We start from the raw sequence: 18,352 nt of genomic DNA, 5'->3' as shown, positions 1-18,352 counted from the left end.
AAACGTGGATCTCGGGATTGAATACCCATCAATCTGCAAACACTTGATAAATTATAATCTATTGCAAGGGATTTTAAAGTGGGCGATCATGGACAGACTATCAATTTATGCTAATAATGGTTAAATTTTTTTTATAGAATTAATCGATTCACAAAACAAAATATTTAATACGCACCATAATAACTCCAATTATTAAGAGTTTTTAAAAGCTAAAGATAACATAACACGGAAGCTGTCCCTCTTCAACGGAAATGTACAAATGAAATTAGGTCAACTGTGATTCTATCTTCTTCTTATCCGTGCTTTATCTTTGTAGCTCCACGGATGGAATCACACCCGTTGAAGATGAACGGCTTCGTGTGATTCTGTTTTTGGAGCTAAAAAAAGAAGTGTTAATTATATAACGTGTTATAATTTTTGAAATTTGTTGAACTTTTTCGTAAAAGTAGAAGGTCACGGGCGAACCTTTTCCTCTCTCCAATGAACTGCTTCTCTTCCTCTTTATATATGTCCAACGCTAACCCTAATCTTCCGAATCCCACCTCTTCTCACCCTCAAACTCCCGCCGCCGCTCACGCTCCTTGCGCCTTCGTCGTCGCCTACCTTCTGTTTGTTGTTAAATCCGATATCCGTAACTTGCAATTTGCTATCAATCCCTACCTTCACTATTTCACAACGCCACCAGGCCCTCTATCGCTCTCCAAACCCTATCTTGTTCCCATTCCGATCGCATCCTTTCCTCCATCGCTCAACTGCATTGATCGGCCATAAAACGGCAGCGGGAGTGATGTTTTTAATATCCTTTGCTACTGGAGTCTGAGCCTCGTGCTTCCCTTGAGCGACGATCCAAAAGAAACGGTCGCTACTCTTCTTTCTGTCTCTTTCTCCTTGACGCTCTTTCTCCTTGACTCGTGAGTGGCGATCTGCGACACTGCTGTTGGAAACCGGAATTGAAGCACAGAATGATTGATTTTTGCAGGTAGCAAACTTTCTTGTGGAGTGAGATGTTCCAACTTGGCCGAAGAAATGAGGATAAGTCAAGCATGATTTGGCTTATCCATGGAACTACAGGAAGAAGAAAACAAAAACATTCTGGTCCTTTTGCGTTTGGCATGGGAGGTATTGGAAAGATATGTAAGTAAAATATATTTTATGTTATATCTCAATTACAGTTTATTAGTGGTGTTTTTAATATCAAAATCTTCATTTACGTGCAACTTTATTTTCTCTCCAATTTGTTTATGCAGCACCTTGAAATTTATCAACTATTTTATTTTGTCTTGCCTACTTGCTGAATTTATTTTCACTTAATTTAGCGATAAAAATTATTCGGCACAAATTTGCGACAACTTTTACGACAAAAAGCTAACTTGTCGTAGATTAGCAACAACGTTTGCGACAAAAATAATTTCGTCGGCAGTTAGCAATAAATTAATATTCGTCACAATTTTTATTGAAAATTAGTGACGAATTAACAAATTCGTCGCATTTTTTGTGATGAATTTAGGATTCGTTGCAATTTTTGCAACGAATTTAAAGTCCGTCGCAAAAAAACCTTTTTTTTCCAAATAGCCTAGGGAATTCCAAATATATATATATATATATATATAATTTTAAATCTGTGATTAATTTTGAAATTCGTCTCAAATTTTACGATGAATTTCAAAATTTATCGCATATTCTGTGATGAATTTCAAAATTCATTGCCGATTGTAAATATTATTTTTTCTAAAAAAAACTTTCCGAAACCGGTTGAAGTACCTACAAAACTCGGAATAAGATGAAACAAGTTACTATGGGTTCTTATAAATCCCATGATCATATAGATGCCCTCAAATATCAATTTGACCCAATATATTGATATTATTAATTTTATAAAGGTGAATAATATTTTTCAGACATTTTTGAGGTAAAAACATGACCGGTGGGGTAAAATAAGTGGTTGAGGACATGTATAAAATCAGTGGATTTATAGAAACCCATAAGAACTGGTTTCATCACATTCCGAGATCTCTAGGTATCTCAACCGACCCTGGAAAATTTAAATTTATATATAAAAAAATCTCAAATTTGTAATGAATTTTAAAATGTCGTAGATCTACGATGAATTTCAAAATTCATCACAAATTCTACGATGAATTTCAAAATTCATCATAGATTTTGCGACAAATTTCGAAATTCATCGTAAATTATAAATATTATTTTTTTAAAAAAATAAACTTTCCGAAATCGGTTGAGGTATATAGAGACCTCAGAATGAGAAAAAACTAGTTTCTATAGGTTCCTATAAATCCCATGATCATATAGATGACTTCAAATATCAATTTGACCAAATATATTGATATTATTGATTTTATGAAGTCAAATAATGATTTCAGACATCTTCGAGGTAAAAAATTACCGGTGGGGTAAAATAAGTGGTTGAGTGGATTTATAGGAACCTATAGGAATTGATTTCATCTTATTCCGAACTCTCTAGGTACCTCAATCGGTCCTGAAAAGTTTAAATTTATACATAAAAAAATCTCAAATCTGCGATGATTTTTAAAATTCATTGCAGATTGTAAATATTATTTTTTTTAAAAAAGAAACTTTTTGAAACCGGTTGAACTACCTAGAGAGTTTGGAATGAGATGAAATCAGTTCCTATAGATTCCTATAAATCCCATGATTTTATAAATGACCTTAAATAGCAATTTGACCAAATAATTTAATCCTAATTTGTTAAATCAATTATGAGCACAAAAGACTTGGTTAAATTTTTATAGGAAAATGTAGATTAACAAATTACACTTATTTTGAAATATCTGTTGACAGTTGAGGTACCTAGAGAACTCGGAATGAGATGAAACCACTTTCTATATGTTTCTATAAATTCCCTTATCATATAGATGTCCTCAAATATCAATTTGACCCAATATATTGAGATTATTGATTTTATGAAGACGAATAATGATTTACAGACATCTTCAAGGTAAAAAAAATCACCGGTGGGGTAAAATTAGTGGTTGAGGATGCTTATAAAATCAAAGGATTTATAAAAACCCATAGGAACTGATTTCATCTTATTCTGAGCTCTCTAGGTCACTACAAAAAAACTACAATTTAGGGACGAAATTTTGGGACGAATAAAATTCGTTGTAAATTTGGGACAGATTTTGCAACGAAAAATAAATTCATCGTTAATTAGCAATGAAAATAGAAACGAAAACAATTCGTTGCAAATTCGCAACAAATATATTTTCGTCGCAAAATTCATTGTCAATCAGCGTCAAAAATAAATTTCGTTGGAAAAATTAAAAAATTTGCGATGAAAAATTTGTTCATCGTAGAGACTGAGATAAACAGTTAAATTTTTGCGACAAATCTCTGGTTTCATCGCAAATTGGCAACGAATATATATTCATCGCAATTATCGTGGCATATTTGGGACGAATTCTCGAGTTTGTCGCAAATTTTTATTTTTTAAGTGATACTTTAAAAATTTGGAAGATGATCCTAGAGATCTCGGATTGACACGAAATAAGTTTCTATGAGTTTGTATTGTATTCCTTATCTTATTAGTGGGTCCAAACAAAATTTTTAACCAATATTCAGACATTTCTAAATTTCTAACCCGAACGAGTAATAAATATTAAAATCTTGTTTCAAAAATTTATAAACGTCAGAATATTAGTTAACAATTTTGTTTGGGACCACTAGTAAGATAGGGAGAACGATACGAATCCATAGAAATTTGTTTCGTGTCATTCCGAGCTCTCTAGGGTCATCTTTCAGTTTTTTAAAGTATCAATTAAAGAAAATAAAAATGAAATTTTGGGAGGAAATTTGGAATTTGTCCCTAATTAGGGACGAACCTGGAAGTTCGTCGCAAATTTTAAAATTTTCAAAAATCAAAATAAATGCGTCCAAAATGCGGAAGATGGACCTACAAAGCTCCGAATCACATGAAACAAGTTCCTATGAGTTCGTATTGATCTCATGATCGCAACGATGGCCTCAAATATTTTTTTTTAATTTTTTAATCGTAATAATAAGTAGATTGAGTTAATAAAGCGTAAGAGTTAGTGAAAAAGAGTTAGAGTTTGAAAATGGTGAAGTGATTTTGATATCAAAAAATCACTCACCTAAATATATTGTGTGAAAAAAATATTTGAGGTCATCGTTGCGATCAGGAGATCTATACGAACCCATAGGAAATTGTTTCATGTGATTCGGAGCTTTGTAGGTCCATCTCCCGTATTTTGGACGTATTTATTTTGATTTTTGTAAAATTAAAATTTTGTGACGAATTCAGGAATTCGTCCCTAATTTGGAACGATTTCGGAGTTCGTTGCAAATTTCTATTTTTAAGTGATACTTTAAAAATTTGGAAGATGACCCTAGAGATCTCGGATTGACACGAAATAAGTTTCTATGGGTTCGTATTGTTCTCCTAATCTTATTAGTGTGCCCAAACAAAATTTTTAATCAATATTCAAACGTTTATAAATTTTCTAACCCGAACGAGTAATAAATATTAAAATCTTGTTTCAAAAATTTATAAATGTCAGAATATTAATTAAAAATTTTGTTTGGGACCACTAGTAAGATAGGGAGAACGATACGAATCCATAGAAACTTGTTTCGTGTCATTCCGAGCTCTCTAGGGTCTTCTTTCAATTTTTTAAAGTATCAATTAAAAAAAATAAAAATGAAATTTTGGGACGAAATTTGGAATTCGTCCCTAATTTGGGACGAACCTGGAAGTTTGTCACAAATTTGGGACGAATTCTAAAGTTCGTCGCAAAGTTTAAAATTTTTAAAAATCAAAATAAACTCGTCCAAAATGTTGAAGATGGACCTACAGAGCTCCGAATTACATGAAACAAGTTCCTATGGATTTGTATCGATCTCATGATCGCAACGATAGCCTCAAATATTTTTTTTAATTTTTTTATCATAATAATAAGTAGATTGAGTTATTAAAGCGTAAGAGTTAGTGAAAAATAGTTAGAGTTTGAAAATGGTGAAGTTTCTATGGGTTCGTATCTCTCCTCATCTTACTTGTGGCTCCAACCATAATTTTTAACTAATATTCAGACGTTTATAAATTTTTAGAACAAGATTTTAATATTTTTTATTCGTTCGGGTTAGAAAATTTATAAACATCTGAATATTGGTTAAAATTTTTATTTGGGCCCACTAGTAAGATGAGGTGAGTGATATTAACCCATAGAAACTTGTTTCGTATTTTCCGAGCTCTCTAGGGTCATCTTCCAAATTTTTAAAGTATCACTTAAAAAATAAAAATTTTTCGATGAATTTTGATTTCGTCCCTAATTTGGGATGAACTTGGCAACGATTTGTGTTTCGTCGCAATAATCTCGATCTACCGTGCCCTAATTCTTTTTTCTTCTCTTCTCCATCAGCTTGTGCGGCGGCAGCGAACCTTCTGCCCTATTTCGGCCACGATCTCCAGCAGGTAAAGTTCATTTCTCCCCAGTGTTGTTAGAGGCGCGAGGCGCACCGAGTCGCGAAGGGCTCATAGAGCCCGAGGCATGAGGCGCGCCTCTCTCTTGAACATGAGGTTGATGACTACTAAACTATTGACACACTTATAAAATATGTCAAATATGATAACTATTAATATTCCACACATCAATATCAAATATAATAAGTAAAGCAACACCATCAATATCAAATATAACAAGTAAAACAACACCATGATAAAATTAATAAAAGTTTCAAACTTTTAAGTTTCAACTTTTTAATTTAAACTAACAAAGTTCATCAAAACAAACGTAATAAGTCAAATTAATCATCAAGCTCAAGATCATCCTCATTGTATTCTTCTTCTTCTTCTTTATCTTCATCTTCTTCAAATTCAATTTCTTCTTCTTCATCTCGAAGTCTTAGAGATGAGTGTCTCATAGAGGAAGATGTATTTCCTTTCTCGACTTGTTTAGGCCTAACATGTGAACTAGAGGTCATGGATACAATATTTTTTTCCTCTAGTACAATATTCAGGCTCTTCAGCTCCACTAGCCCTAGCAACGACATCTTATGTCAAGTCATCACATTCAAAAATCAACTCATCTTCTTCATTATCATTTTCTCCATCCATTCTACCCATCAACCATTCATTACTATCATCAATATCTGTCAAAGAGATGGGGTCAATCTTATCACATGCGTCATACCGAAGTTTTAAGGCACGATTGTATTTCACAAATACCAAATCATTTAAGCGCTGCTGAACTAGCCTATTCCTTTTTTTGCTGTGAATCTACAAAATGTCAAAAAACACAATAAGTATAATAAAATAACAAAAATTATTTTCTACTTATAAAAGTAACATACTAATAGTATTACATTTATATTTATTACATACCTGCTCAAATACACTCCAATTGCGCTCACAACCAGAAGCACTACAAGTGAGGCTAAGCACTTTAATAGCAAACTTTTGCAATTCTGGGGTATTTGCTCCGTAGCATTCCCACCATTCTGTTGGAGATAATGCTCTTTTATGTCTAATTGCCACATTCCTCCCAAATAGTCCTTCTGCCTTTCGATATATAGAGAGCTGGGCAGTGATTTTATCTTGCTCGGCAGCGTTTGAAACCAATCTCTCCATAGTTTCAAACAAACCATTCACCACTTCTCCACAGATATTTGAATCTGTGTATGAATAAAAATATTCTGGATTCAAATAATGTCCTGCAGCATGCAGAGGCCGATGAAGTTGGCATTCCCATGTCTTATCAATGATCTCAAACACTTCTTTGTATTTCTCTTCTTTTTCCTTAAAGGCCTTCATAATTGTTGCTTTTGCCCTATCCATAGCCTCATAAATATAGTCCATTGTAGGTTTTCTTTCGTCATCAACCAGTCTCAGAACACGGACTAAAGGGCCATATATATTTAAAATATGCACAATACTGCTCCAAAATCTAAGTGTCATGATGATTTTAGCTACCTTCTTCCCCGTTGCTTCTTTTGCCCATTTACTCTCTGTCCAATCTTTTGAAATGAACATTTTTCTTAAATTTTGCTTCTGTAGGTGCATCCTTTCAAGAGTGAGAAAAGCAGTAGCAAATCTTGTGACACCCGCTCGACAAAGCTCTTTTTGTCTTGTGAATTGCCTCAACATATTTACCATGCCGGGGCGAACATAAATGTAAGCATTCACACTCATTGCCTTCTTCAATGTTGCTTTAAAATCAGGCAATTTCCCAATATCTTCTAAGATCAAGTAGACGCAGTGAGCAGCACAAGGAGTCCAATACAAGTGTGACCTTCTTGCTTCTAATAATTTTCCTATAAAAGAAGTTAAAAAATTAGATAATTTTAACATATATAAGAAAAAGCATAATGATAAGAAAAAATTAAATAAATTTTTACCAGCTAGCACATTGTTACTTGCACTATCCGTTACAACTTGAATAACATTTACTTCTCCTACACGCTCCATAAATCGATCAAGCAACTGAAATATTTTCTCTCTAGTTTTTGCGTAATCAGAAGCATCAATCGATTCGATGAAAACTGAACCTTTAGGAGAATTCACTAAAAAATTAATCAATGTCCTCTGCCTTTTGTCTGTCCACCCATCTGCCATCAAACTACAACCATACTTTGCCCATTCTGTTTCACACGACTTAATGTAATCATTAGTCACATTATCAACAGTCTTTTTTAGACAAGGAACCCGCACCTCATGATAACTAGGTCCTTTTAGACCTACACCATATTGGCCAATCAAGTCCAACATCCTTTTGAAGCTTGAATAGTTAACGATATTAAAAGGAATTGCCGCATCATACATCCACTCAGTTATAGCCATACAAGTTTTTTCCCTCAATTTTTTCTTGTATGCCTCATTTATCGTAGTTTCTCTCTTTACCCTTTCTACTTTCAACATTTTTTTGCATATTAGGAGCAAAATATGTATCCATTGGACCTATTTGTCTTGGCCTTTTTTGCATATTCATTGATCAAGAACTTGTACTTGTACTTATAGGCGGTACAGCTTTAGTTCCAATATCATACATATCAATATCATCACCAAGAGGGTCTACATCCTCAAAATCTAATGTCGCAAGTTTAGAAAGATTGCTTTTCTCCGTCTTTTTCTCCATGAAATTTTTTATTTCACGTACATGATGCGGACATTTCTTGCAAAGTCGTAGTATTTCGAAACTCTCCAACAATATGCTGTTTTGCACGATAGATATCTCCTTTTGTAACTTTTTGACAAAAGTTACAAATCAAATCATTTTTGTTATTCGGATTAGCTCTTTGAAAATAATTCCATGGCAGATCTTTTGATATATATGTTGGAGTATCACTACTACCTTTCATGATAATTGAACAAGAAAATAACCTAAAAAATTAAAAAAAAAATAAAAAAATTAATGAGTTAATGGAATGGTAAACTACTGTACGTCTGTACCTAGTATCAACAATAATAGAAAAGTACTGTACCACTGGTACCAGCAATAGAAAAATAGGAAAATAAAAAGAAAAAATAGGGACAACATCACAGGCTTGAATTGCTTATGCAAAAAGGGAGAGAAAATATTTGCACATCACATTACCAACAAGCACATTGTTTTAATTAGCTAAAATTACCAGTAAACAGGGACAGCAGCAACAATTTTTTAGTCCCAGCAACATAAAACAAAAAAACAAAAAGAAAACAGCAAAATAAAAAAATAAAAAAAAAGGGGGACAGCATCACACCAGCAGCAGAAATGGGACAGCATCACAGCTCAGCAGCAGCTGTCAACGGGAAGGGAAAAAAACAAAAAACAAAACTATTGCTGCTTTGCCTTCAACGGGAAGGCAAAACAAAAAAGAAAACTGCTAATGTCTGCTGTCTGTTGACAGAGAAGAAACGAAAGTGATTAAAAACCTTTGAAAACTTGAACAGTGAAAACGCGAACAGAAGAAGAAGAAAAAAAAAAGAAAAACCAGAAAACGAAGAGGAGCGAAGAAGCGAAACGAAGAAGATTACAAAAGAAGAAGATTAGAAGAAGAAGAGGAAGTGAAGAATAGAAAAACAAAAAAAAAAGATGGAAACATCTCATACTTGGGCAGCGACGGAAGCAACTCAGTGGCGGCGGCGGCAGTGGAGGATGGCGCGACTCTTCTGCAAGGTTTCTTCTTCTCCTTCCGTTATTTTCTTCTTCCCTTTTCTTCTCCGTGCCCTAATTCCATACCAAATTATGTTTGAAATGATTTTTTGGTTAGAAATCGTGAACGGGAAGGATCGCGCGAGTTTTGCCATAACAGCCAGACAGTTACGTGATTCTAGAGAATATCGGCGGCAAATTCAAGCAGAACTAAATGCATTACCTCCATCTACATCTTCTCAAGGGTCATCCAATTCAACGCAGTTTCTATGCGTACTTACAGAAGCTAATACTGATGATGATTATCTTGATTACTTGCAGTATTTAGATTTGCAAGATACACCTCAATATCCAACTTCAGAAGACGAATTTGTCAATCCGTTCGCAGAAGGTGGTGGGAATGTACATATTATTGCTGCAACTACTGCTGCAACAACTGCTGCAACAACCTCTGGTCTCTCAGAGGAATGAGTTTCTGATTATCCAAAATTACAACAGTTACAAGAGCAAATTTATTCTCAAGCAGAATCTGCTTATAGAGCACCTGCAGATACCACAATGAATCCTGTTGGTTACCCTCCAAACCGTGCTCCAAAAGATGAGCCTGTAAGTATGGCGGTTCCACCTGCAACCAAGTCAAAGTTCAAGCGTGATGACAAGTCTGAATGGTGGAATTTACCAACAGCGCACCAACAAACTGGGGCAATTCTTACACTCCCGCCCCAACTACACAGAATAGAGGATGTTTTCCTTAGATGGGAAGCAGTAACTAAGAATGTAGTAGCCTTACAGAATTTCACAGATCCTCAAGACAAGGCTGATTATATTGAAAACCTGCTTGGTGAAACAGAAAGATTAACCTGGATACAGTGGCGCATGGCTTATCCAAACGAGTATCAAGAGTTCATCAATTCCAGTGACGGAAGGAACGGTACCCAAAATATAATATCTCAAATAAGAAGGGTATTCTTATTAGAAGATCCATTCCAAGGATCAACAGATATGCAAGATAGAGCATATAGAGATATGGAAAGACTGAGCTGTAATCAGGTAAAAGATCTCATTCCATTTCTAACTGATTATATGCATCTTGCTTCAAAGACAGGAAGACTGTTTACTGGGCCAGATCTATCGGAGAAATTCTGGCTGAAACTTCCTGGAGAATTGGGTCGTCGAATCAAGGCAGCATTCGAAGAGAAATATCAGGGCAATACCATGGGCGTACATCCCAGGGTGATATTTACATACAAATACTTAGAAGAAGAATGCAAGAAAGCAGCTTTCAGCAGATCCCTCAAGGATCTATCTTTTTGCAATCAAATGCCCATCCCAGGCTATTACAATGACCCAAAAAGGAAGTATGGGCTTAGAAGATCCACTACATACAAGGGCAAGCCTCGCCAAACACATGCACGAGTAGAGAAAAAGAAGCATCTACTACGAAATAAGAAATGCAAGTGTTTCCTTTGCGGTGAAGAAGGACATTTCGCCAGAGACTGCCCCAAAGAATACAAAAACACAAAGAGAGTGGCTCTTTTTGAAGGATTGGAAATCCCTGAAGACTATGAAATCCTTTCTGTACAAGAAGGAGATGAACCCTCAGATGCTATCTTCAGCATATCAGAAGGGGAAGATCACCAGGTGAACACTGTTCTTAACCAAGAATTCCTATTTGTTTTTATAGAACAGACAAACTCCTACATGATAGGAAAAACAGGGGGTTGGCAACCTATGGTGAAAATATCAAAAGCACAGCATGACTGCAATCATATATGGGAAATCAACGGAGAAATAGCACCTCCCTATCTTAAATGCACATGTTGCAAAAGGGAGACTATGCAAAAACATCGTATGCATTGCAGTACTTGCCACATAACTTCATGTGATATGTGTACAAGAAATTACTTTGACATGAGCATACCCGTTGAAAGGTCAGTATCAGTTCCTTTTTCCCCTACTACACTAATTCAAGAACAGCAAAATTATATTGCATGGTCAGTAGCGGAAATTAAAAGGCTGAAACAAGAAGTCGCCAACACCAAATTATTAGCAGAAATCCAGATGGATGCATTAAAAAAGGAATTTGCTGCTGAGAAAGAAGAAATGCTAAGAATTAACAGTGCCAGCACATTAGAAGTCGACACTGAAAATGAGGAACTCCGTCTCAAGCTAGACCTTCTGGAGTTAGAAAACAAAGATCTTATGAAAAGATTGGAGAAACTAGAGAAAGGCAAAGAATCCTTCTGTCCTGAAGCAGATGATGAAGAAACATGTGAAGAAGAAATACATGTGCTTATTAATTCAGGAAAGGAGAAAGTCTTCTCTATGGAAGAGGCGAAGCAGCCAAGACCTAAAACAAATGGCCTCTTCAACTTGGTGGTAGAACTCTCTATCCCTGGGATAGACAGTTTCAAAGTAAACGCCATTCTTGATACCGGCGCTACCACCTGCTGTATAGATCAGGTATCGATACCTCCTCTTGCCATTGAAGATAATACTTTCGTTGTTAATTTCAGTGGAATTAATTCGAGGACAACAACTAACAAGAAGTTGAGGTACGGTAATATGAAGATAGGGGATCACCAATTCAGGATACCATATACTTATGCTTTCCCGCTCACATTAGGCGGAAATATTACTATGATCCTTGGTTGCAATTTCATTCGAGCTATGCATGGAGGAGTCCGCATAGAAGGCAATGAGGTAACGTTTTACAAAAATGTTACAACTATACATACTCAACAGATTGTTCCTACAGCCTCTATTATAGAAGAACTGGAGTTAGAGGAAGAGGAATATAATCAAATTCAAGAACAAGTATGTGTATGGCAACCTGGGCAACATCTTCAGGACCTTATTGCCGAATTAACCAATACAGGTTACATTGGGGATAACCCAATGAAATATTGGGAGTCCAATCTGATAACATGCAAGTTGGAGATTAAAAATCCAGATCTGATAATTGAAGACAGGCCGCTTAAGCATGTTACACCTCAAATGCAAGACTCCTTTCGCAAACATATTAAGTCTCTGCTAGAACTGAAGGTTATCAGACCAAACAACAGTCGTCACAGAACGACTGCGATTATAGTATACTCAGGTACTACTATAGACCCCAAGACAGGGAAGGAAACCAAAGGAAAAGAAAGAATGGTCTTCAATTATAAACGTCTGAATGACAATACTCATAAAGACCAGTACAGCCTTCCAGGTATTAATACTATTATACACAGAGTTGGGAGAAGTAAGATTTTCTCCAAATTTGATCTCAAAAGTGGGTTTCATCAAGTGGCCATGGATCCTGATTCAATACCATGGACAGCCTTCTGGGTACCTGACGGGCTTTTTGAATGACTCGTTATGCCCTTTGGCCTCAAAAATGCTCCTGCAGTCCATTTTTTGAGGACTTTTTTCTGTACCTTTGAAGCAGTTGTCCATTTTACGCTGAAAGACTGCAGGAGATATTATATTTTGGGTACCGTTCCTTCCGTCACTGGAATTGATTAACTCTTGATACTCGTTTGGATAAGTCATGCGCCACTGTATCCAGGTTAATCTTTCTGTTTCACCAAGCAGGTTTTCAATATAATCAGCCTTGTCTTGAGGATCTGTGAAATTCTGTAAGGCTACTACATTCTTAGTTACTGCTTCCCATCTAAGGAAAACATCCTCTATTCTTAGTTACTGCGTCCAAAAGCAATGGTACGCACTTGGCCAACTTATTTCATAAATGGATATAATTTTCATATTGAAAATTATGGAATGGGGAAAACTACAATGAATAGTGGAGTTTGTGTTAAGTCATCCAATGATGGAGATGCAAGCAATGATTTTTATGGTTTGCTGGATGAAATTTTAGAGATAGAATATCCTGGCCCAGAATGCGAGTAATTCTATTCATGTGTTGTTGGTTTAACCCTATCAGAGGGATGAAGGTGCATCCACGATATAATTTGATTGAAATAAATCATAAGAGATTGTACAAAAAATATGAACCATTTGTGTTGACACAACAATCAATTCAAGTTTTCTATGCTTCATATCCTAGTCTGAAACGTGACAAAGTTGATTGGTGGGTCGTTTGTAAAACGAAAGCACGGAAAAAAATTAAGGAACGTTGGGAGGACATTGCTTATCAACAAGAGAAAGTTACAAAATTTCATACTGTGGAATATATTATTCTAACGTTACAAGATCCTAGTGGAGTAGTCATAAACGTGGATGCAACTGAAATTGATGATGATGAGAAGGACGACGACGATGACAATAATGACGAGGATGATAATGACAATGAGGATTTTAATTTTTTGTAATGGGTAAGTTTTGTTATCTTAATAAAATAAACTTTAGGATATTTTATTTTCATATATGACATTGATTTTTTAAGAGCAAATTTAGTTTTAATCTGCAAATTACAAAACTCAACTCAATTAGTTAATTTGTCTCAATTAGTATATAATTATTTTATTTTTTCATTTATATATTTTATATGTTAATACTCTGTAATTTTTCTATAGGTGATTAAAAGTTATATCTCATCGTCGTCTCAGGGGTTTGCGCACTCTCTTATTTTTAGGAATTATGGTGGGTTTTTTTTTTCAAATTAGTCATTATGCATAATATTTGTATTTACTTTATCATATTTTTGAATTTTCAGAATATGTTTCGACGGGGTGGTCGTAGACGGAGCTCTCAAGTTATAGCACCGGCAGACACTGTTGCTACGCCCCCAATAGAGGATGGAGCTTCGTCGCATACTCCTATGCCAATATCATCGCATACACCTATGCCAGTACCTTCCTCTATAGGATCGTCTTCTCCTTCGGCAGTGCCTTCTCCTTCCACAGTACCTTAACCGATTGAGTCGCCAGTACCCTCTTTCATTCCTTCTCGACACTCAGGTGCTGAGAGGCCAGACACTCGAGAGCCTATATCCCCATATGGAGATTTGTAAGTAGAATCAAACTATTTCATTTTTTAACTGTTTTAATTATTTAACAATTTTTTTTATAATTTATAAGAGATTTGATAATTCTGTTCGTGTTATTCACGAGATTAATAGAATCGTGAATAATCATTGGAGAGGAGACTCGATGAGTTATACAAGCACTCCAGCATCGACAAGAGAGCTATGGTAGAGTGAATTTAAGGTATATCTCAATCATTTTATATCTTAAATAAAAGTGAATATATAAATATTTATTTTTCTTCTATTGCAGCGATCATTCACTTGGGATATGATTGATGAGATGGAAATAAAGAGGATTTTCATGAAAAAAAAATGTGGCGATCACATTCGTCATGTACTCAATCATGCAAAGTCGAGGGGGAAAAACCACCATTCATCACCGAGGAAAATTGGATAAGGATTTCAAATATTTGGGAAAGTGAGGAGTTTAAAAAAAGAAGTCACCAGAATAAAATAAATCAATCTTTTAATTCTGGAGAAATGTCTGCGACATATGCAGGAAGCTCTATCAAGTGGATGAGCATAGACGTAGATTGGTAAATTTTTAGCTCTCCTAATATTTTCTTAATCATTTTATATCTTAAATAAAAGTGAATATATAAATATTTATTTTTCTTCTATTGCAGCGATCATTCACTTGGGACATGATTGATGAGATGGAAATAAAGAGGATTTTCATGAAAAAATATGGCGATCACATTCGTCATGTACTCAATCATGCAAAGTCTAGGGGGAAAAAACCACCATTCATCACCGAGGAAAATTGGATAAAGATTTCAAATTTTTGGGAAAGTGAGGAGTTTAAAAAAAGAAGTCACCAGAATAAAATAAATCAATCTTTTAATTCTGGACAAATGTCTGCGACATATGCAGGAGGCTCTATCAATGTGGATGAGCATAGACGTAGATTGGTAAATTTTTAACTCTCCTAATATTTTCTTAATCTATTTTACACTATTTAATTATTTCTAATTATCTTTTTTAGACCAAAGAATTGGGAAAGGAGCCTAATTTTATAGATACTTTCACCCGCACATTTCAGAAAAAAGATAAGACTTGGAGCGGGGATAGAGCTAAAGCAATTAAGGTTTGAATAAACTTTGGATCTTAATTTATAACTTAGAATCTATTATTAATGTATCTGCTCTAACTTTATACTCTTGCATTCCTAAATTTTATTATTGCAAATTTGTTTTATTTTTTTTTACAATACAGGAAAAATATGTTGAGTTAGAGGTAACACAGAGATGTTCAGCTTCTGCTAGTTCTGATATTGAGGGGTCTGAGCCGTCTGTTGGTAGTGATTTCAATTTATGGCTACAGGCGAGTGGGGGCCCAAAAGGGGAGGAAAGATATTCGGAATGAGTTCATTGAGCAGAACCCATAGAGTTGGTCGTATATCTTCTTCCTCCTCCTCACATACCCAGCAGATGCATAACTTGACTGAAGAGATTTCCTAGTTGAAGGACATTATAAAGGACAGGGATGAAGAAATGAGAGAAATGCGTCGACGACAAGATTTTATTATGCGACATCTTCAGTTAAGTTCTGTTCCAAGTCAAATTCCTCTCGGTGATAGTGATGATGGTGATGATGATAATGGCGGTGGTGGTGATTCTTGATAAATTTATGGTAAATTTTATGTTTGAATTTTTTTCATGTCATGTTATAGTTGATTCTATATTTTCATTTTACCTTGATACATTGCATCTTATGTCATGTTTGGTATCTATATAAGATAATGCTGCCAAACAAATTCTACTACCTTATTATTAATTTAGCTTTGTATCTTCATGTCCTTGCTCTTTTGATTGTTTTTTAGAACACCTTGTACTGTGATGTGTTATAATAATTCCATGCTGTCTTTGCATAATTTTGATGTTTGAGTTACAATTATGTCGTCTTTTTTATGCAGTGACTAGTTTAATTTGGTGATCATTCTTTTGAACCTTTCATAGAGTAACTATCTTTAATATTAATTTGAGTTCTTTTGTCGAATCTTTTACCCGCATTTGTATTTTTATTATTATTTTTGTTGGGACTAAAAATCTTGTTCTAGTATAATCACATTAGTATATATGTAATATATATACTAATGTGAGTATACTGATGTGCTCTTTTTAAGAGCACTTATACACACATTTAATTATACAAAATTAACCACACAAGTAGTAAAAGGATTATCAATGTACTTATTTCATTATCAATTTCCTTGTTTGAAGCTCCTTGAATGCCCTTGTTTGTCGATGACAATGATTTCATTGAAGCATAAATAACTTAAAGAGGTTTAGGAGAAATTTGACTGAAATAAAACCTTGATCAAATAGAACTTTTACTAAACACTCAAAATTATAGGTCTACCTTATTTTATTTCATTGCAATTCATAGGATGAAAAGATCCTCTATCATTAGACTTTGCATGAATGATTCAATTAAGAACCTTCACGTATAGCAGTATGTTGGCAAAACAAAATGTTATTGTAGCTTGTTTGAAGATATGGATGCTGGTGATTAAATAAATTTGTTATATATATATATATATATATATTTGAAGAAATTTAAGTAGATTAATGAATCTTAAATTAAAAGGTAGGATATGCAATTAGAGATTAAGATGCTAGCATGTGGATTGAAATCTTGAGCCAACAGTCCTATTAAAATTTATTGAATTTCTCCTTAGGTATATAATTTGAGTCTCTATGACAGTTACTTGCTCATATGGGGCTCCAAGATCCTGTTTTTTTGTCACTGTAGGATCCTCACATTCGTGAAACAAGATTTTTAATTGAGTAAACATGGAAATATAGTCCAATTTACAAGAATATTATTATGATTGCATATTAGTAAGTTGATTGGTAATCATCTAGGTATATAACAATGGGAATAATCACTGATCTGGTGATATTAAATCACATAAAAATTGTTCCAATGGAATTAGTTGTATATATGAATATGATGTGTTTAGTTTTGGGATAATTTGTTTAACTTGTTTGGATTTTGGTTATTTGTATATATGAACATGAGGCTTGAACAAAAGATATGAATTGCAAACAACTTTAATTTCACATTGATGCTTTGCATTTTATGTCATGATGATACTTTGCATGTTATGACAAACTATCTTAGTAACAAATTTCATTCATGTATGTAAATGTTAGATACATATATGTTTGATATATTTTTTTTAGTTATACATGTTACTTATTGTTTGTTTGTAATTTAACGCAGGAAAAGAAGCACGGAAGGAGACCGAAGCTCCTGAGACATGACGATATGTATTTTGTTTTCCTTTGAATGTCTTGTTATATTTGTTATTTGTATTATTATAGAACTTTCATATTTGGATATTATGAGTTGTTGAACTTATTTGGATTTTGGTTAGTTGTATATATGAATATGATGTGCTAAGTTTTGGGATGATTTGTTGAACTTGTTGTTTCGATTTTGGTTATTTGTTTGGATGTTGTATATGGATGTATTGGATATAATTTGTTGAAAATGTTGTAAGTGTAATATGTAAACAGAATTATAGAAAAATCAAAAATAGATTCTGATTTTTTTTTATTTTTGGGACAAATTTTGCGATAAATTTATTTTTGTTGTAAATTTATCGTAAATTTGTGACAAATGATTCGTTGCAAATTTATGACAAATATTAATTCGTCCCAAACTTCGTCGCAGATTTGGGACAAAAATTAGTTTTTCGTCGCAAATTAAATAAACAACTTTTGCGATGAATCAATATTTGTCCTAGAATTCGTCGCATATTTGGGACAAAATAAAGTTTTTTGTCGCAAATTAGGAATAACTTTTGGGACGAATTCAGATTTGATCCAAACTTCGTCGCAAATAGCTTTTTCTACTCGTTGTGATTAAAGCGACATTTTTGGGAAGAATCTAGATTCGTCGCAAATTTGCGATGAATCCAGATTTGTTCCAAATTTGCGACGAATCTGGAGTCGTCGTAGATTTGCAACGAAAACATGTTTTTGTCACAAATTTCCGATGGAAATAGGTTTTTTTTCCTTCGGTTATTTGTAATTAGGCAACATTTTTTGCGACGAAAAATTTTCGTTGCAATTTGGGAATTATGTATTCGTCGCTAACATTTTGCAACGCCATTTTTGGGACGAATATAATTTCGTCCCAAAATTCGTCACAAAAAAATTTACGACGAATTTTTTTATCAAATTCGTCCCAAATTTCGTACCTAAATAGCAGGTTTTTTGTAGTGGGTACTTCAATTGGCCCCAAAAAGTTCAAA

General features: G+C 34.3%; 1 protein-coding gene across 14 annotated transcripts; it reads left to right on the top strand.

Annotated features, from left to right (window-relative positions):
• The first annotated feature begins 518 nt into the window (after positions 1 to 518).
• Positions 519 to 17,517, top strand: LOC121984985. Of its 14 annotated transcripts, none has more exons than XR_006113042.1 (12): positions 520 to 858; positions 980 to 1,134; positions 5,412 to 5,464; positions 8,918 to 9,143; positions 13,637 to 13,703; positions 13,777 to 14,069; positions 14,174 to 14,269; positions 14,339 to 14,624; positions 14,715 to 14,999; positions 15,074 to 15,175; positions 15,304 to 15,720; positions 17,317 to 17,517. XR_006113042.1 is itself a non-coding variant. In XM_042538199.1 (5 exons), exons 2-5 carry the CDS (start codon positions 1,060 to 1,062, stop codon positions 15,451 to 15,453), a joined length of 612 nt encoding a protein of 203 aa, XP_042394133.1. In that variant the 5' UTR covers positions 522 to 858; positions 980 to 1,059; the 3' UTR covers positions 15,454 to 15,721. The 14 variants fall into 14 exon arrangements, 1 of the variants encoding a protein (XP_042394133.1); XR_006113039.1 differs by having other exon boundaries at positions 14,141 to 14,269; XR_006113035.1 differs by having other exon boundaries at positions 521 to 858; positions 14,182 to 14,269.
• The last annotated feature ends 835 nt before the right edge of the window (positions 17,518 to 18,352 follow it).

This window comes from Zingiber officinale, chromosome 5B (assembly GCF_018446385.1).
Source record: "Zingiber officinale cultivar Zhangliang chromosome 5B, Zo_v1.1, whole genome shotgun sequence".
In the NCBI taxonomy this organism is placed as follows: Eukaryota; Viridiplantae; Streptophyta; class Magnoliopsida; order Zingiberales; family Zingiberaceae; genus Zingiber; species Zingiber officinale.
Note: the sequence above shows the minus strand (reverse complement) of the source record. Positions and strands in the feature narration are given on the sequence as shown.